General features: G+C 38.6%; 1 protein-coding gene across 9 annotated transcripts in view; it reads left to right on the forward strand.

Moving 5' to 3' along the window:
* Positions 1-20137, forward strand: part of ARMC8 (armadillo repeat containing 8) — a 67260-nt gene extending 47123 nt beyond the window's left edge. For 8 of the 9 annotated variants that reach the window (XM_065675122.1, XM_065675118.1, XM_065675124.1 and 5 more), the window contains 13 exons: positions 1925-1985; positions 4008-4208; positions 4992-5087; positions 6585-6667; positions 6965-7046; positions 7867-7953; positions 8804-8896; positions 9363-9512; positions 11211-11306; positions 13123-13218; positions 13704-13776; positions 15566-15659; positions 17546-20137. In XM_065675122.1, coding sequence (XP_065531194.1) covers positions 1925-1985; positions 4008-4208; positions 4992-5087; positions 6585-6667; positions 6965-7046; positions 7867-7953; positions 8804-8896; positions 9363-9512; positions 11211-11306; positions 13123-13218; positions 13704-13776; positions 15566-15659; positions 17546-17579 — 1246 coding nt within the window. In that variant the 3' untranslated portion in view covers positions 17580-20137. Of the gene's footprint in view, positions 1-1924; positions 1986-4007; positions 4209-4991; positions 5088-6584; positions 6668-6964; positions 7047-7866; positions 7954-8803; positions 8897-9362; positions 9513-10038; positions 10200-11210; positions 11307-13122; positions 13219-13703; positions 13777-15565; positions 15660-17545 lie in introns of those variants that run through there. The other variant, XR_010611600.1, reaches the window with a different exon arrangement.
* The last annotated feature ends 1082 nt before the right edge of the window (positions 20138-21219 follow it).

The raw sequence follows: 21219 nt of genomic DNA on the forward strand, positions 1-21219 counted from the left end.
ATTGCAGGGAAAGCTAGAATCTTGAGTTTCAGATTGGGTTTCTGATTAGTCCATGGGCAGTCATCCTTCTTAGAAGGGCACTCAAGACCTCAGTTTCACCAAAGTCCTGGGGTCTTGCAAAGACCTATTGACTTTTCTTCTATAAGTCCATTCCCTGCTTGATTTCCTGCAAGTCAGTCTCTCTCTCTTTTTCTAATAGGAGTAGTAGGTGAAATTGTCATAGGTCCTCTTTTCTCTGCTTTTAAAAAAGACTTACTTCTGCTTCATGTTTTATGTATTTGTGTATAAAAACATACAAGGCTATCTTATTAAGTTTTGTTTGATTTTCAACAATTGAAGTAGACCTGGAAGACGTAAGTTAATACCTCTTGATTGAAATGGAGTAAATATTCTTCTCTTGAGCAGCAGTGTTGGCACAGAGGGAAAAACAGGAAGCCTCTTGGAAGAGTGATTTGCAGCTACGAGTGCAGCAGTAACCTTCTCTAGTAAAATTACTGGAATTGCTTCCAGCTAAGCCAAGCATATTTTACCTGAAGTGAAAATACTTTTAAGTTATTTCAAGTTTGAAATAGAGCTACTTTGTCTGGCAAATAGGGTCTAGCTGTACTAAATGGCAACTGCAAGACAAGTGCTTTTCTCCTGATTGTTCAGGTGTGAAAATGAGTAGTTCCTGCTGTCAGCTACAGGGTTTGCACAGTAAAAGTTTTTAAAATTATCTCTGTGCTAACAGTCAAGCCTTTTATCTTCTGAGAAATAATATATAAAAAGACTTTTGATTGTGGGATGTTAGCTGTGTCTGATAGTTGTTTGGAAAAGGATCAGTGATGATACCTTCTAAGACGTGAAAGAACTTTCTTTAGGCACTTGGAAGGAGCTCAGGAATGCAGTGAAACACAATACAGTTACAGTATGTTAGCTTATTACTGTTCCTTAGCTGAGCAATTATAATGGACTCTATGTACACTTTTAACCTGCCCAGTTGAGAGCTGAAACATGTTAGTTTTAAGTCACCTTTACAGAAATTCAGTTATTCTTTAACCTCAACTGTGGCGTGATAAAAGCCAGTTACAATGACTTAGTTCAAAAGCTGAAACAAAAGGTACTTGACTTCCTGCAGTGAATGCAGAGTAGTTAACTGTCCAGCTTCATTCCACATCCTTGTAGCAGAGCCAGGTAGAAACTATAAGCCACTTAAATGTAAACCACTTTTAGTGGTGAGTGGACTACTTTGCGTATCTGGTAGCTTCTAGCAGGTGTGCAGGTAAAATAACAGAGCAACCTTACTTGTTATTCTGATGTTGTGTGTCAGCACTGTAGTTTGAGACCTTGGAGTTGTCATGTCCACTAAGTTGTCTAACAAAGAGCAAATGGTGGTTTAATTCAGAGGCAAGAGACTTAATTTGGCTCATCATTAGCAAGGAAGTGCTTATTCCTGTAGACCTTAAGCATGCCTATGGACAAGCATCACAACAATAGCACGTCCCCTGAGGTAATGCAAAGATTGAAGGGTTTCTGACTAAGCTGTCAGTCTACCAACCCTGTATTAGATTCTTTCCCAATTGTTTAAGTGTGCCTACATGCCTATGTATATTGCGCCTTTATTTTAAGGTATGTTGTTAATTGGGGGGGGGGGTCTGTTGATAAAACAGATCTCTGAATCAGTTGAGTTTGATGGTTAGAGCTGTTTTGAACCAGTGTGTGGTGTATGTATTGATAGGTGCTTCAGTACAATGTCCTGTACTAGATACCTGCTTAAAAATACACCTGTAGTAGTTTGTGTGCTCAAGTCTAGTAAGCACAAATGTATTTAATCAATGGTAGAGCAAAGGGGAGTATATCTTATTAGTACAGTTGGTTGTTCTGCAATATCTTAAGTGCATAAAAACAACGATAGCTGAATGTATGTTTTGTTGTGTTGTTACAGCCTTACTTCCATGTGCAGAGCTGGAGCAATACGAACAGATGATTCTTGCATCGTTCTTAAGGTGAACTGGTTAAATAGTTTTCTGTTTCACATGTTTTTTCTCATGTAGGGCTATCCTGATTTCGTGTCTGATACAAGAAGTAGCACAAAATCTGTTACACCAAAGACTTCAAAGCACCAAGCTCTCATGTTTGTTTGGGGGTTTTTATTTATTTAAAAGATTTCTCTAGTTTCCCTTTATGTTTTTAAGCATTGAGTGACATGGCTTTTTAATGAAATTTAATAAAAGAACATACTAAAAGGTCAGTAACCAGGAATAAATATTGCAGTTTGACACACATCCATCTGAGATTTGTAATCTTTTCAATAACCATGGAAAGGAACATGGAAACAACATTACTGCCTCGTTCTCTCTATATGAACAAGGCACTGGTTTGTCTTCCAATAGCTTGTTTCATATGGCTATAGTCAGAATACTTGCACAATCTGGAGTCTGTCACGAGCAGATAATTTCTCAGCTTTCACAATGCTTGACCTTGGAAGGAATTGGGAATTAGGTTATCTTTGTGATTTAGATGTGGAATTCCACTTTTTTTTTCTTACTCAACTTGAATATAAATTTTGAGAGCTTATGTTCAACTTTCATTAATTTATTTACGCTAGCCTCAGGTTTTTAATATATCTTATGCCAGCCTGGTAATAGAAACGATATTTAGTCATAATGGTGCAGTTCTGAATTTACTGATTAGAAAGTATAGTAATAATTAAACACCTGAAGGCATTTAAGGCAAACTTTGAACAAACTTGCAGAGGTCTTAGAAATCTCACTTTTGGAATGAGGTGATTTCCCAGGGCTGCTTAAATTTACCAACCCTCAGCAGCTGTTTTCTCTTCTAAAGAGTTCTGGAAGACTTCCTAAAGAAGCAGAAGGTCTTTAGGTGTGTCTGTGCTGTTAGAACAAGTTTTCAGCTGCTCAGGCTGGAAGTCTTATCTGGTGTCTTAAGTGGCAGATACTCAGGGAGAATGTGTTTTGGCTCATTTGATTGGGTACAAGATTCTCAGCCTAAATGGTAGTCCTTGTGGTAGCATCTATTTTTTTTTTACCATATGTAGGCAAGTCCTGTAACTCTGCTTCCTTACCTGTGGAGTGGAGATGAGATACTAATCTATTTAATTATTTGAATAATCAATGGATAGATGTTATTTCCAGTCCCCAAAAATATAACTCTGAGAAACATTTTCTACTAGTGTAATTCTGTTGAAATTGGTGGAGTTACACAAGCAGAAACCTTGATGTTACTCTTCATCCATGTTCATACTTCTGTTTAGTGAGGCTTAAGTGAACAGAGTCCTAACCACTGAAGAACTGGTCTTTCCAGTATTAAGTGTTTTTTATTGAGCTTCAGGTAAAGAACAAATGGATTGGTTTTACTATATAAAATAGAGAAGGGATGACAAAAATGCTGCCATGTGAGTGTAACCAGCTTAGGGGGAATGTCAGAATAAGGCAGAATGGACCTGGATTCCAAGTGGACTTCATTTCTGCTTGACCAAATATGCTAGTTAGGAGCAGTCCTCCCTTTCCTATTACTAGGAGCCAGTGTGGCTCAAGGAAGCCGTGAGATTCTTTTGGACTGCATTGTGCTTAGTCAGTCCTAGGTTGCAAAAGGGCAGGAGTGGTCAGGTACTTCTTGAGAACACCTTAGGTACTTTTGGTTCTTGTGTGTAGTAAAAATAAACCTGTGCAAATACGAACTTTTGAGAGGATTTTCCACTCCATCGCCCCCAACTTTTGGGAAACTTTGACCATGGTCGCTTCTAAACATTGTATAATTTTGATTGCATGAGAAAGTTGGTTGTAAGTAGCCTCCTGTAAACTTTGTAATGCCTGAACAATTGCTCAGTGTGTCTTTAAAACCTCTGAAATCTTTGTTTGAAAGCAGAAATCTAAAGAACATTGTTGAGAATTGCTCTAGGATATCTGTTCTTTTTTGTGTGTGTGTGAGCTTCTTTATGAATGTAGCTGCACTAAACAATGGTGGTTGGTGTTTTTTTGTTTGTGTTTTGGTTTTTAACTTTTCAGACTCTGCCGTGTTTGGTTCGAATGTGTAGTAAGGAAAGACTTCTGGAGGAGCGAGTAGAAGGAGCAGAAACACTGGCCTATTTGATTGAAACAGATGTGGAGCTCCAGAGAATTGCCAGCATTACTGACCACCTCATTGTCATGCTTGCTGACTACTTCAAGTATCCCAGCTCAGTGAGTGCAATCACTGATATCAAGAGGGTATGTTTCCTTACGCAGTTCTGAAGCTTTGAAAAATGTGCAAAACCAATAATAAATGGGCTCAGGATATTTTTTTTTTTATTCTATTTAAACCTTACTCAGAGTTCCTCAACAGAAAAGTGTCCAGAAGTCCAGTAGGACTTGATTCTTGATGCATATAACCTTCCAGAAACCTCCTAGAAAATTTGTACCCTGTTGTGTTATCTTTGCAGCAGAAGTCAGAAGTTAACATCCACCTTAATATGGATGTCGTGTGACTTAGAAGATTGACTTTGGTTGCTTTTGGCTGCTTTTGGAATGGTTTGAACTGGAAGGGGCCTTAACGTTCATCCTCTTGCCATGGGCTGGGACACCTTGCACTAGACTAGGCTGCTCTAAAGCCTGTCCAAGCTGGCCTTGAACACAGTTTTCTTGATAAAAATTGCCTTGATTCTCTCTTTTTTTCTTTTTTTTTCACGTCTGCCTTCTTCCTGTTGGGTAAAAGAGAGTATGTTCTGTCTGAATATGGTCTGGATAGAGTCATAATTTAACAGAAGTGTTTTGGCCTCAAATTGTTTAAGTTGACTTATCTGTAACTCAGCAGAGAAATTAACCATATTCTTCAGTTTACTGTATTCAGTTTATAAGTGTGGACATCAGCTAATGGAACATTGGTTCGTTTCTGGCTGCCCTTGGTGTGGTAGACAAAAGCCCAGTAGCTAAGCATTAACTTACAACAGATAAGAACATCACACCTGTAATTTTTTATTATCTAAATTAGATATCTGTGCTTTATTTAAACAGCTTGACCATGATTTGAAGCATGCCCATGAACTGCGCCAAGCTGCTTTCAAGCTCTATGCTTCCCTGGGAGCAAATGATGAAGATATCAGAAAAAAAGTGAGCCTCTGAAAAGTGTTAGCAATCGGACTAAGATGTAGCTGAAAGAATTTGCACGCTTTCCTGCCCTTTGTTTTTTTTTCCCTGTGATGTAAATAGGTTGAAATGAGAAGGATTTCATTCTCTGGCATTAATATAAATGTCCAGATTGCACTTTCTTTGCATGGTGTTTGAAGAAACATTAATGTCTTGTCATCACAAAATACAAAAGTAAAGGTTATTTATGTAACCCTTGTCACGGGGATGAACTAGATTCTCACAATAACTTGTTTTTCAACATGTTATGGCCCTTGCTACTCATAAGAAATATTGTGGTGTATGAGTAATTTCTAAAGCCTATGGTCTGAGGGACAGAATATACCTCTGTTTGTCATATATCCTATTATAAAAGAAATGTTGGTGGTTTTGGGGGTTTAGTTTGTTTGTGGGGTTGGTTTTGTTTTGGTTTGTTTTTAGATAACCCCTGGAAAGGCCTAATTATATTGGTAAATGAATTCAAAATTTGGTCCATGAGTGACCAAGGGGGCTTGCAGTGTCATAACAAGGCAGCTGGTGTGAAGGAAACTGTATTCAAACATCACAGTAAAGAGATGGGATGATTTGAGCACTTATAGTTAAACAGTTATTTGGAAAGTGGTAGGAAATTAAACAATGAATAATTAAAAGCAAAATTTATTTTAGAATTGAGCATGGAGTTGCTATATTAAACATGGCAAGGGCAGGAGGCAGGAGTATTTCCTGAGTTTACTTGCTAGTTAAAGGGGAAAAACAGAAGGAAGAAAGATCTGGACAGGAAGGAGGTAGGAAAACACCGTGTTGAAAAGATAACACACAGGAAGAGTCATCACTGGGGAGCTATTCAGGATCTCCAGAATTCAAACCCATAAACTTCTGTTTTGTTGCAGGATTAACTTCTTTACTTAATAGTAAGGATCTTTCTTTTACAGTCAAAGCTTTATTTTTTTACTAAGTGGTAGGGATGTGTACATGACCAAGTTGACTGATTATACAAAAGCCATCTTTCATCTTGGTATAAGTTCCCCTTTATCCTAGTCCTAAGTGCTTGTGCTGGTCATGTCTAAATGTGGCAGATGAACTACCATGTATTTTTTTCCAGATAGCTCTACAACATGTCTCTACTCTGTAGTTTGTATATATTGTGTGCAGTCATGCGTGCTCTCTTTTGCTTTCATATAACTTTAAGGGTAATTCATATATGTGTGTGTGTGTATATACACATATATAAGACCCTCTTGTTCCTTGCTGATTAATAAAATAATTTTAAAGCAGTAGTGGGGCATAGAATGTAAATGTTTTTTTCTAGATTGTGTGCAGATACACACTGCTTTCCACCTAATCTGGGAAGAGGACGTGGCTTGCTGGTTTTAGCTATGGTTTTTATATGCAGTATTTCAAATGTTGCAGACAAAAAATCCTAACAAACTATAAGTATTCATATTACTTTGTTCATATACCATTCATTCCTTTTTGTTCTAGATCATTGAGACTGAAAATATGATGGATCGTATTGTTAATGGCTTGTCTGAATCTAGTATCAAGGTGCGACTAGCTGCAGTCAGGTAGGAGGCTTTTCTGATTCATACAGATACTTGTCTTGCCAAAAGCCAATGCTGCACTTGTTAGAAGTTCTGTTAATTTTTCAAAAGCTAATTTTAAGTTATTTCTATTGTTGGCATATTCATTGGGGGAGGGAGGGAGTTATCCTGGACTAGTACAATTTTTTTTTTTTTTTTTTTTTGCTATTTACAGTCTACTACTTCCCAAATTCTACGCTGAATCTTTGTGTAGAAGCAATGTTACTGTATGATACATGTGAGCATGTATGTTTCGCAATGACAGTGTATTTTCCTGTACAGATGTTTGCACAGTTTGTCCCGTTCCGTACAGCAGCTCAGGACAAGTTTTCAGGATCATGCTGTATGGAAACCTTTAATGAAGGTAAGTAAAGAAAAGTCAAGTCTCAAATACTATGTGTTCCATTCCATTAAAAGATGATATGGTGTCTGTTCTGTTTGCGTGCCTTTCTGTAGAATCATAATAGAAATTACTGAGAAATCAAAATCCCATGATCTCTTAATTAGGAGTAGTAAATTAACAAAAGCCAAGCAGCAGTGAAGAGGACTGTGGAGAAGCAGTTTTATCTCAAGTACCTATTTCCTCACTGAGATTTTTTAGAACATGCAAAAGAGATGCTCCTTTTACAAGTGGCATGTATGGGTCCTGCTGGAGATCTGGGCACAGATAAGAGAGTGTAACTTGTTCCAGGCTACTTGTTTTTCTGAAAAGATAGTCAGGAGGAAGCTTACCCTGTTGTGCTTTACACAAGGTACAGAAGTGTTGAGGAGGCTCCTCCTCGAGTTTCATCTGCTTTTCTGTAAACCAGGACACAGAGGTGCGCTACAGGACACAGCCTACTCTCTGCTGAGAGAACGGCTGCAGAGCTAAATTACAACTGCCAGCATATACATGCTTTGCAGAGTGGGGATCTGTTGCCACTGATTTCTTTTGAATTTGGCCTGAAAGCTCTCAAATCTGGCTCCGATGAAATAACTTTGCATTTCTCCAGCTTGTCATATAATGTTTATCATCACACTGAGTTGAATGAGCACTGTCTGGATCTGCACTACTAGCATCAAAGTGTCTCCTAAAGTATGGAATATCAGAATGCAGCATGATTACTAGTATTGCGTTTAAAAATTATTCCTTCTTTATCCTACCAGTTAACAGAGATTCCTCACTCTCCCCCTTGTGACTGCAGGTTTTACAGAATGCTCCAAATGAAATTCTCGTAGTAGCATCTTCCACTCTATGCAATCTTCTTCTGGAATTCTCTCCAAGCAAGGAGGTCAGTGTTTATCCAGAAACAAGAAAGTAGTAATAGACAAACATTAACCTTTTATGCTTATAGAACCATTGTATAATGTATTTTAATTGGTAGCCACTGCTTGTGAAGCATTACAGAGCTGTAAGATTAGGCAGAGAGTACCACTGATAGCTTGTGAATAAAACTCTGTTTAAAGTGTTGCGACAGTTGAATATGGTTGAATAGTTAAATGTAGTCTCAAAGAAATTGTGGAGGTTTTGACTTTTAAAACAGTATTATCTAAAAAACTCCGAAGTAAGAAGACAACAAAACTGATCATTGGCACTATGATCCATTCATTGTTTTAGAGAATTACTGCTGTAATCTTGAAAATGCTGGCAAAGATGAGTCTTGTGGGTTTCATTGTTCTTGAGTGAACAGTACAGGATCTGTTCTTGAGTTCTGTGATGTCTGTATTTCGTGCAGATCATATATATCAATACTTCATAGCAACAGAACAGTTCAAGTCTTAAATATTTCTTAATTACAGAAAACTCTCACAAGGTTGTGGTGTATGTGGGCTCCTACAAGGCAGTTGGGATTACACTGGGTTTATAATTGATCTCGGTGACTTTAGTCATGTCTGTGAGATAGAAAATTAACAGAAATAATGCCAAGGACAGTTCATTGGCCCATGGCTTTCTTGTTCATGCTGCAGGTCAGAGTTGGCTTAGTGTTTCCACTTCAAAATGGCTTGAAATACATTTCCTATTGGGATACATGGTTCATGTCTTTGTATATAGTTATGTTTGTATAGATGTGTAGTTAGTCAAAGTAATGTTTTAAAGTTTCATTTGTTGGTTTGTTTTTTCCTTTCCCCTTTTCATTTTAGCCTATTTTAGAATCGGGAGCCATAGAACTTCTATGTAGTTTAACACAGAGTGAAAATCTTGCCTTGCGAGTGAATGGCATTTGGGCTTTAATGGTAAGTAGAGCACACTGATGAAATACCACTTCTGATTTTGGTTTTTAAAAAGTTTGTGAATGTAACTTAAAGAACTCATCAGTTATTAAACATAACATAGCTGAAATCTGGCTTGTCTTTCCACCCTACTACTACTGGAGAACAGTATCAGCTTGGAACACTTCATCAACTAGTCTTTAAAATAAAATAAGCTCTTCAGTTCTGATAGATTATTCAGGGAAACAGTTTAGTGTCTTAAGTAGTGTCAGTAGCATGCCAGGGGACAAATAAAAGCAGGTAAAATAACCAGGTCAGGTGTAACAATGTGTGGAAATTCAATTCACCATGTAGCAGTTCCTCATAAATTAGAACCTTTGCAAGCTTAATTTAGGAAGGGTATGTGCTTGCAGATAATGGTCTGCTACAAGAGTGAAAGCCCAAGTTTAAGTTAAAACAAAATCAAGCAAAACCAATTTCTCTCTTTCAGAATATGGCGTTTCAAGCAGAACAGAAGATCAAATCAGACATCTTACGAGGTCTCAGTACAGAGCAGTTATTCCAGTTGCTTTCTGATTCTGATGTAAATGTTCTGATGAAAACTTTGGGACTGCTCAGGAATCTTCTATCTACTCGCCCAGTAAGTAGAGCTGCAGACAGACCTTCTACTGAAAGCAGATATTACAACACTTCTTTGAAAGACAAGTTGTTTTTCTTTTTAATATTAGATAGTTTGCTAAAACTGAGGCTTTATCCAAGTATCTGTAACTAAATGCACAAATCAATGTAAGAAAATACTTAAAAGAATTCTCTGCATCCACTCAAACTCTGTATTTATTCTCAAGTATGGAGCTAGATGGTTACATTTAATATTAAATTCATTGCATTTAACTTTCAGCAAAATAATTTTTCTAACAGTCTTTGTGAAACTTGTCCAGAACAAGATTGCACTGTTGAGTCAATGTGTGGAGAGGTACATATCTTAAGGGTACCTGTGTTTCTTCTTTCTTGACACCTGATACATTTCTGCTCTTATCCAGTTATATCGATAGTACTGGCTTTTTGAATTTGACTGTGGGACTGTGCACTTACAAAATACATACATTCATTTTACACACTGAAATAAAATGGTTTGAAAATGTAAGCCCGTGAATTGTTTTTGACAGGGAGAAAGATATTGGTGGAGGAAAAGAAAGGGGTAATCCCCTGTGAAGAACAGAGGGAAAACATGCAACAAACATTTGGCAAGCCAACATTTTTGTGGGGGAAAAAAACCACGAAGCTTCTACTGTGCATTTATCACGTATTGTGTTTCTACCATAAAAAGGTCACTGCAAAAAATCTTCTGATATTTGTACTCGTTGAGTCTCAATGCGCTTCCTAGAAAATTAGCTCTGTCTTAATCTGAAAGGATATTTAATAACCAGTCATTCATTAAATTCACCCTGAGCTCTTGACAGCAGAGTCTCATTTATCACTGAAGGTTTTCTTCACTAGCTTCACCTACTTTCTATAGTATGTCTTAGAGCCAGAACCAGCCATTCTCATTCTCTACCCAAAACTCACTCTGGAGTAGCTCATCCAGCAGCTTTTGAATGAAGTCTTATTATTAGCAATTTAGGAAGTCCTACAAGAATCCCTAATGTCTTAAAAAAATTGAAGTGTGTTATGTGCTGGTAATCTCTGGTGCTGCCACTCTTGAGTTTTGGTATCTGTTAATTCAGTAGACATAGTTTCATCTTTTTCTGTTACTCCTAATGATCAGGTTTATTCTAGTATAAGTGTTTATAGTCTGTGATCAAATGACCTTTTACGTGTAAGTCTCTTGAGACAGTTTTCCTGGGTGATAAGTAATATATATGGCTTATTTCTCTGAACCCTGTCAGACTTTTAAAATGTGGATATCTGATTTGGTCACAGATTATCAGTAAGAGTAGCCATTAAGAAACAACAGTTTTCTTACCCCTCTCTGATATCCCTGTTATCAGAAGAGAAGTGGTTCCTTCTAACTGCAGCATCATACTTAGAGCTCGAGTCCAGCAGGATTTAGTCTTCAGACTGGCCTCCATGCAACTGAGAAACTAGTGTCTTTTCTGCAGGTTACAGTGAAATCAGAACCAAGGCCCATATCATGCTCTCTCAAACAAGACCAGGCTTCAGATGAAGAGGAATATTATAAAGTGTTTCTGCTGTAAGAAGTTCTTGGTTTTGGGAGATCTCACTAGGAGCTAGGGCCTTTGTGCAGTGTTGCTACTCTTTATTTAAAGTAATTCAAGTAGGAATGCCCCTTCTTTGTCTGGAAAGTTACACTGATTGTATTTCATCATTGCTTTGGCAGCACATAGATCATATAATGAGCACTCATGGGAAGCAAATCATGCAAGCAGTGACCCTCATTCTGGAAGGGGAGCACAATATAGAAGTCAAAGAACAGGTATCCTTTTTTGTTTCATGGTGCCTTGGTGGAATAAAATGTAAGAAATGGCTAAGAATGCTTACTTTTCTCAACATGTAATTTTTGTTTGGGATTATGACGTGAATATTTTACTGAGATCTGGCAAATTAATAACTTTACCTACAAGAACATAATTTTTTATAATGGATTATTACAAATGTGTTTGAATTGAATTCAAAATATTGTTTTAAATGTAGGTTTGGTAAAGAGGAGGGCACTGTATGTGAGAGCAAAAGAATTAAACTTAAGGCAATTGCAGTAGCAGAAAAGTGACGGTAGGAATAAGGGAAGATAACAAAGCCAGTATTTCATGCTGGGGAAAGCATTATAGTTATTTGCTCCTTTAGCAGCCATAGGTGCAGACAGTAAGGAAGAATACCATCATCACCTGCCTTTCTGGCAGTTCCATATGATCTGCTGGGAGACTGGGTAACTCAGCTACTTTTGGGTGCCTGCAGGAGCCAGCAGCAACGAGAAGAGAAGCACTAGCAGGGAAAAGAGTATGCTGGTGCAGCCCAGGAGAAAGTAGGAAAGGACATGCCTACAAAAAATAAAGCTTTAAGAAAAGCAGTGTGCAGGAGGAAAGGGAGTAGGGAACAGCATCTCTGGCTTGGTGGCTGCGGAAGGGAGCCAGCAGACAGGAATTCCTGCTGTGGGTGTGCTAAAGCAAGAGGATAGATGGGCAGAGTTTGGCTGATTAACTCTTCTGACAGACAAGACAGTTGGAGAACCCTGTTTCTTCCCTATACAAAACATGTGTTGATGAAGAATCGGGACAGCAAGAAGCTGTGGGGGGATTCCAGATGATTGCTTTGGCTTAGGATGGATACCGGTAGCAAACAACATTGCAACTGAGTGTAAAATCACTGAGCTAAATCCACACTGGTAAAGTCATCTATGCAACACTGTCTGCACTCGAGAGACCATACTTCTAGCAGGACGGTACTTACTGTCTGAGTTGTTCATCAGTGTGTAGTTAGAAGCTTGGAAATAATAAATCTCTGCAACAGCTGACATGAATGCAGTGTACACACAGGCGTCATACAAGTGCTGATCATTCTCTGGTGTCCTCTGAAGTCATCCCTGTATGTCCGAAAAAGATGGTTAAGTTCTTCCACAGCTCTTTGGGAAAGCATTTTTAGAGCATTTCCCAGTGCCTCCTGAGAGCCAGCAAAGCTGCCTGCTCAAGTCTTAATGCTATGTGCATATAGTTCCAACATGGGCCTAGGTGCTTCATGGGTGTTCTGTAGGATTGTTTCTCTGATTTGTAAGAAATAACCAGATGCATTAATAGTTTCAATTATATCTGCAGGCAAAATGTGTGATTAGGCTTGTTAACAACAAATTATTACTCTGCCAGATCAGAAAATAGGTCTCTCTGTTTTAACCTTTTCTGGCCTGAAGAACTAGACTGATATGTCAGTTTGGGTGTTCTGGGTTGGTTTTTTCTTTCCCTAGCCACTGATACAGAATAGACTGCTTAATTTTCCAGTATATTTAATTTTTTTATATGCTGCTTATTTCCATGAGAGACTTAATTCATTTCAGTGTGTAAAACTTTAATGAATATTGCTTTTTATTTTAAAATGGCAATGACTGGGGTTTTTGCCAGGGCTGTTCATCCACAGCTGTTAACTCTGGCATTGGCCCCAGATGTATGCAAGCTGAAAACTCCAGATTAAAGATATTAAAACTAATTAAAGAAATTGTTTGTCACAAGTTCAAAGCTGTCAGGGAAACTGTATAAATCATGGGATGTGATCTGTGGCCAAATAATAGTTTTTCTGTCTTTCAGACATTATGTATACTTGCCAATATAGCAGATGGGACAACAGCAAAAGAACTGATTATGACCAATGATGACATCCTGCAGAAAATCAAATACTACATGGTATGAAAAACTTCTCTGAAAGGTTTTATGTTGATCTGTTGCAGGAATGAAAAAAAGGGTACTTTAGCATTTTGGTGTATAAATTATTCAGTATCGTGCACTTAACTTTCATATACCTAGTTTTGTTTAAGAAATCATATAGTGCAGTTCTGTATTGCAAGCATACTGAGGATCTGATTAAAAGGAAAAGCCAGTGGTTATTTCCCATAAGAATGTTACAGTGACTTAAGCAGTGCTTCTAATGCACCTAGAAAAAGCATCACGATCTTGCAAAGGGCATTTCTTGTAGACTCCAATAAATATTTGGAAGGATGTGATTTCAAGCTACTCAAGAGCCTTATGTTACGGCACCATCTCTGAGAGAAATTTTAGATTAGAATTAGTCCCTACTTTTGCTACCTTATTTATTACAGGATGAATGCAAAATGTAACTCTGAGGATTTCTGAATTTCTTCTAAATTTGCGTACTGTTTTTCTATATTTAGAGTCATTCAAATGCTAAACTTCAGCTTGCTGCCATGTTCTGTATATCTAATCTCATATGGAATGAAGAAGAAGGTAAGAAAGCCTCATTATTAATGCATATACAAGTTACTATCCTGATTGAAAAGTTAATACTGCATAGTGATCACTGTTTGCAATGCATAATGCAGTGGGATCCAAAACATAAAAGGAGACCACTATAGGTATAATACAGAATGAGTGAGAGTGGTCAACAGGCCTTGGAGGAAAGTATAGAGAGTTGTTGTGGGGCAGGAAAAGGAGTCACAAGACTGTCAATAAATAGGAGTTGATGAGAGTCACATGGTGGAAGGTTTCTGCCTATAGCATTTCACAGAATCACAGAATCCCAAGGGTTGGAAGGGACCTCAAAAGATCATCTAGTCCAATCCCCCTGCAAGAGCAGGGTAACCTACAGTACATCACACAGGAACTTGTCCAGGCGGGCCTTGAATATCTCCAGTGTAGGAGACTCCACAACCCCCCTGGGCAACCTGTTCCAGTGCTCTGTCACTCTTACAGTAAAGAAGTTCTTCCTGATGTTAACGTGGAACTTCCTATGCTCCAGTTTACACCCATTGCCCCTTGTCCTATCACTGGATATCACTGAAAAAAGCCTAGCTCCATCATCCTGACACCTACCCTTTACATATTTGTAAACATTGATGAGGTCACCCCTCAGTCTCCTCTTCTCCAAGCTAAAGAGACCCAGCTCCCTCAGCCTCTCCTCATAACGGAGATGTTCCACTCCCTTAATCATCTTTGTGGCTCTGCGCTGGACTCCTTCAAGCAATCCCCTGTCCTTCTTGAACAGAGGGGCCCAGAACTGGACACAATATTCCAGATGCGGCCTTTCTGTAATAGCCGTAAACAGTTATAGTGAAGTGAGAGCTTCCAAGTCTCAAGAAGGTTGTGAAAACTAATTGTTGGAGAAAACATTCTCAGTGGAGAGGATCAGTCTGGGGTTTGTTGCAGAGAAATTTTTCCCAGTATGTATGGTTCGAATGGGTTGGGTGGTGAGACTCCAAAACCAATCAGAAGACTTGTGGGTGGAACTGGAAGGAATGGGGAAGGCATTTGATAAAGACTCATGGCCTGGAACAGTGAAAAATAACCAGGAGAGAGCTGAAGGTTGCTGCTGCAGAGAAAAATACATGTGTTTGTGTTGAGGGGCGGAGAGGGCAGGTGGAGTCAGCAGTGTGGAGCTAGAAGAAATGGCAAGGGAAGGAGTGGTGGGAGGTGTATGCTTTGTAGAATGGTAAATCTGAGAGGAGGACTTTGAGCTGGATGATTTAGAAACCCTCAAGTTGACTGTGCTGCTCTTCAGCAAAGAAGTTAGTGTCTACTTGGCTTTGGTTAGTGTTGTCCCTGTCCCCCCTTCAACTATGTACTTTATTCCACATCTCTCAGACCGCAGAACTTCGTTCAGTGTGTGATACTCGACAGATAACAGCTGTGTTCCTGGTTGCTTTCTGCTCATTATACTGGAATTGTACAGTGCTACAAGACAGACTCAAAAACGCACCTCCAGTTAAATGTTCTCTCCATCCAAATTGGAGAGATGAGAATAAACCAACTAAAGTCAAGCTTCTTACTTTAGGATAAAATGTGTTCAGATTTTTTCCTTCAACATTTTATTTTCTTTAAACATATGCATCGAGAGTACAAAAAAAGAAACTACAGCTCCTTTGGGAAGTAGCTGCAGTGAAGTTTTTCCATTGCTGTGTTCTAGCTGAACTGTGTTCCATACCCCTCCTTTAAGCTATTTTCTACAACCACTCCTTTCTTCTGTTCTGCAGACATTTATTTTTGGTGGTGTTCCCAGCAATGTGATTTATCATTGTAGGTTCACAAGAACGACAAGATAAACTACGAGACATGGGAATAGTAGATATTCTACATAAATTGAGTCAGTCATCGGATCCAAATCTGTGTGACAAGTGAGTATAAAGAAAAAAATCAAAAAAGATGATTAGAGGGAAATCTTTGCTTTTTATTAAGAAATTTTTAAGATCTTAATTATTAAAAAATCCCCAGAAAAAAACTGTTTATTGTTGCACTAAGTTTTATGGTATAGAAAGAAATAGTGACAAGTACTTAAGGAACAGGTTTTGTATTGCTCAAGAGTAACACATTTTACTGAAGTTCTCAATAGTATAAAATAACTACACATAAGGTCTTCTAAACCAGTGGAAAGTCCTCTCTGAAATCTCACTGATATCTCACTGATACACAAATATTTGTGTAAACCTTGGGTTACTAATAAAGTTCCAGAGGATTGCAACAATAGTGAACAATCACATAACACTGAATTAAAAAGGTAATACGAGTTCAGCAGTGTTGTTGATCTCAAACTCTTTTAAACTAACTAAGCTAAACAGTAACTTTCACATACCTGTTCTGTCACTCATATTATAGTGTCTACACAGATCATCTAACTTCTTCACAAACACAAATGACCAAAATAGCTAATGAAAGTTTCTGGGTTTTTATGGTAACTTTTTGCAGTTATCTGACCTACAGTTAGTAACGACCCATACTTCTTTCATGAACTCAAGTAGATGACCTGGTTTTCGAAAGAGGTCATACACAGGCAACTCAAAACTGTGCAGTATTTAAAAATCTTTAGATTTGGGTTTCTTGTTTCTATGGAAGATACTATTAGCATTCTTGGACAATTTTGTAGTAAAGTTAGGACTTCTGCTTTAAAAGTCTGTGATGAAGTACTACTATTGAAGGTGATAACCAGGAGTGAACAGATACCAACAAGCAGACTTACAGAAAGTTACGGAATAGCTAAATAAGGTTTTCAAACAGTGAGAAATAGGAATAAAACTTCTACCAGTAAAAATACCTCCTGATAAATGGACCTTGCTTGTCAACACTTAAGACTTTGTTTCTAAGAGACACGGAGCTGCTTGTGCTTAGTACTGTCCAAGACAGTGTCTCCTGTTTCTTCTGGCCACCTGCTCCCAGGTTTACCTGGGATGTTTGGATGTTTACCCTGTCCAAACTCAGCCTCCTCAGCCCCCGTGATGAGCTGATACAGCTTGCAAGGGCAGCAGGAAACTTGGAAGAAAAAAAATAAGTGATCTTCCTCAGAATCACTGAGTTGTATTAGATCTTAGGAAAGTCTGTCAGGATCATGATAGCATGGCTGGGAAGTGTGGGAGACAAAAGATGAGCAAAGCTGCTCACTTCAGGTGATAGGAAACACTGAATTAGCTGAAATGATTATGAAACTGTAACCCTAGACTTCTGGGAGGTGTTTTTTTCTTAACAGAAATGTTGCACAATGTTAGATTACATAAATTCCAGTATTACAGTGTCTGTTGGTTCTTTTCTCCCTATATGGAGAGATGTATATGTCAAGGGTTGGCATTCCTGACAAGACTAATTTGCTTCTAATGTGTTCTGAGTTATGACACCTCTTTCATTTCCCAGGTCAAAGACCTGCTTTTCATGGTACATATGTATTTCAGGAAAGTAACTATTTTTCACAATTACTGCTCTTAAGGTGTGTTGATAACGAGGTTCAATATACATCTTGAGCCCCGCCATACTTAAAAGTTGCTCAGTTGTGCTGAGCATCTGTGTACTTGGATAGACCATTTTATTCTTAGATGCAAGGTGGATTCATAAATGGTTACAGCCCATGCAGAGCACTTCTACACCATGGGCTGGATTCTTCCAAACTGAAGGAGGCAGCCATGCAGCTTCCTTTTACCTCCCTCATTCATCCTGTATGTCTTGTACAGTCTTGTACATAAAGCTGTTGCTGATAAAGCCAAACCCCAATAACTGACAGGTTGTTCCTTTATTGCAGGGCGAAGACAGCACTCCAGCAGTATCTTGCATGATCAAAGACTAACTGAATCTATGGACACCCCTCATGTCTACTTAAGGAATAACAGGAGATATTCCTGACTCCTTATATTTGCACAAGTCACCTTGGGCTGCGTTTTTCTCAGGTGCAGGGAGCTGCTTTGCAGAAACAGTTTAAATGATCAGGTCTCCAGTGCACTTGAGAATTTTCTTGAGGTAGTTTCTTTACTCAGAGGACTCCTGGGGGGTTGTTTTGGGGTTTTTTTGGGTTTTGGTTTTTTTTTTCCCCGAGCTACCTGGACTTCCGGATAGAACAATCAGTCATCACCTTCCTTTTGGGCCTACAATTTTCTGCTTTTGCTGCAGCCTGTGTGTGGATGTGTGAGGATGTTCTAGAGTGTGTGCTTGGGGGAATGTATGCGAGTGTGAGACCTCAGTTTCGTTTTTCCTTTTATTTGTGTGCGTGTGAAAATCTTTTTCTACAGGTTTTCAAGGATTAACCATTGTTTGCTGTACGAATACTTCAATGAATTATATACAGTTTGAATGAAATGTTATTTAAAAAGAAAAACCAAACTGTTGTATCCCATAAAGTTTATTTTGAATTTTGAACAGACGAATGTTTTTAAGTAAAATATATGCATTTCTGAACTTCAGCTTAACTTACATTATACTTCCTTTTTAAAGAGAAAAGTAGAGCGAGACAGTTGACCCTAAATTATAAGCAGTGCATTCTGTACTGATGAGATCCAAGAGGTTTTTGCCACCGTACAAGGCCACCTGGTACTGATGACATGCTCAAATCCATGGAATGGGTGAACTGGATTGCTTTGGGTTTCTTTGGTTTTTAGAAGAAAAGCTCATACTTCAGAGTTAGCATGACTGTTGACTTACCTGGAAAGGAATAGGTGGCTGCAATATCAGCAGGCATAAGCTATTGCTTTAGTAGCCAAGAACTTGCTCAGATGATTGCTGAAGGATTGGCTTATTTCACTGGTGATTTTTTTTTTTTTTTGGCTAATCATCAATATCAATAGAGCAAACACTATATTGCAGAAGTTGTACTTTCAAGAGACCAGAAGGAGCTGGCAAGCAGTGATTAAGGGATTGCTTTTGTTCTGCATCCTTTGCCTCCAGATATAGTGAAGTGACTTATGCATTACTTCCATAAAAGATCAGCTGGGTGCATTAAGTTTGGGAAGGGATGGAAAAATTGGTTTGGTGGTTTGGTTTTTTGGGGTTTGGGTTTTGTTTTATTTTTAGTTCAGTAATGTTGCTACAGATTTTCTGTATATATGCAGATATACACACTTGCATGGATTTGGATACCTGGATAATAAGTGATGGGATTTTACTGCATTCAGAAGCCTAGATTGTCCATAAGTTCCTGAAATTATGCCTGTAAGTGTGGAGAAAAAAAATACAGAAAAAGACAACTGTGTAAGGTTAGACTGGAATATGAGACCCCAGTCAAATATACATAGGAACAAAGGAGGGCAGCAAGGAGCTCTTCTTCATGCAGTTCAGGGTTCTTGCTTTCTTCCCGTGTCCACTTTCTGATTTCAGTTTAGACCATAGTTCTAGTAGTCAGAATCTCCAAGCACTGTATTTACATAGCACTAACTGGCACACTAAAGATTGCAGCCGATGTCTTAAACCAAATCTTCCTTTTGTTACACTGAACTTCAGGAAGGCTGCAGCAAGAAGAGAGGTCTGTAACTTTGCTAACCAATTTTGATAAGTATCTTAGTCTTTTATTTCTAATCAGAAGGTCACATTGTGATAGCCTTACTTTTTTTCCAAGGTAACTACTTGTGTCAGAAAATGTGACAACAGTTTGGCCTGGAATTTGAATGTGCTATGTATCAGATAACTGTTATCACTTGGTTGCAAAGGAGAATATATGCATTTCATGTAACTTCTTCCACCCTTGAAAGACAAATAAAAGTGAGCACCTGACACTTTTTTCCTAGACATTGCAGTAAGTGACTGGCAGTTTTTTAATGTCCTTCTGCAAATTTTTCATGATGGACGTTGGGGGCTGAACAAAAGCAAAAGTAAAAATGTGTGAGAACTTGATCAATACCGGTACCTCAGAAGTGAAGTCTTCCTCACAAAAGTCAATCAAATAGATTTTTTGCTTGACTTGGGGAAAAAACCTTACGAAGCAGGTATTGTAAACACAAAACTGTACAGCATGCATCTGACTTCCACATTTGCACTCCTGCTTTGTATGTTTAGGAGCTCAAGTTTTTACATACCTCTTCTCATCCTCCCCCAGTTCATGTTTCTAAAAACAAATCTGAGTTTGATTCTATAACACTCCGGTGCCTAAAGCTGTTCAGAAGGTGAGTAAGTATCTCTGTACATGTTTCAAGGTGGTTTCCTATAATTCTTCCAGAAACAATAAAAACCAATGCTCAGACAATCTTGTTGCTGCATGAGAACAGTTGGCATTTTCCACAGATATTGACAGGACAAACTGTTGGATGAGAACATTTTTACATTCAGTTAAGCTTTGTGAATAATTTTTGATGTCACTATAGGTATGTACAAAAAGAAGAATACTGTAAATAAAAGAACTTTACCAGAACATCTGGATTTTTCTCAGCTTCATGGAGAAACCTCAGCTTTCTGTGCCAGCTTCTCTGCAGACTGACAGTTGCTAGCCTGAGATTCACAGTGGGAACAAACTTGTTTGCTGGTCAGACAGATCTTTACCAACTTCATTTAGGTAACAGCGTCTTATGAGTTACTTAGGTATTTGCTTGCAGAACCAAAGCAAAGTTCTTCAAGTTGACATAATACCAATCACCAGGATTTCTGCTGTTCTTGTGCCATTTCTCTTCTGAAAAGCAGTCTTAATTTTGTGAAGTATGTCAGCTTTATATATCAGTGTCCAGCGGTGGTAGTGTTTCTCTCAAAGGTTACATGTGTTAAAGAAATGAATAGTTCTGCATGTTTGGCATGCTAGTTGTCAGCGTAGTGGTCTCTGCTACTCAGAAAGTCAAATGAGACTTATTTGGCTGTTGTTCATATCACAGATTTCCATTTTAGTTATGAAGGAAGCCAAGTGATCCGCTTAAAAGCATATTGTGCCAATATATTCTTAAGGAAAACATCTCATATTTTTTAAAACTTGTTTTTACAGACTTAAACGTGCAGTAGATCTAATTGCATTAGGTGCTGCACCTCCATGAAACTGCTGAAGCAGTGACAGAACAGGCAGGGGAATAATTGAGGTGAATGAGAGTAGATTCTTGAAGACCAAAAATGGGTTTAACAGGAGTGTCTTTGGTAATCCTAAAGTGTAAGCACATTATATGTGTAAACATGCAAAATTTCAGTAGTGGTTAAAATCATCTGGACTTTACGGAAGGCTTATTTGTACAAAAAGAAAGATGCAGGGGGCATCCAGGGTGCAGTTTGCCCTGCTGAGCTGGTGCTGGGGGCACGGGAGCCCCTGCCAACGTTCAGCACTACCGTGTCACCTGCAGGTACTAGACAATGTCCCCTTAGGTTGCCAGGGGCGCTAGGGGAGTTGACATGCCAAAAGCCAAATCCTGAAGTGGCAGGGACCTTGGGCAGCTGGAGGACCAGGCTACCAGACATTATGTGTCTGCATCTGGAGCCCAGTGACCCCAGGCATATGAAGGAAGGAGTTGAGCAGCAGCT

This window comes from Lathamus discolor, chromosome 3 (genome assembly GCF_037157495.1).
Source record: "Lathamus discolor isolate bLatDis1 chromosome 3, bLatDis1.hap1, whole genome shotgun sequence".
In the NCBI taxonomy this organism is placed as follows: domain Eukaryota; kingdom Metazoa; phylum Chordata; class Aves; order Psittaciformes; family Psittacidae; genus Lathamus; species Lathamus discolor.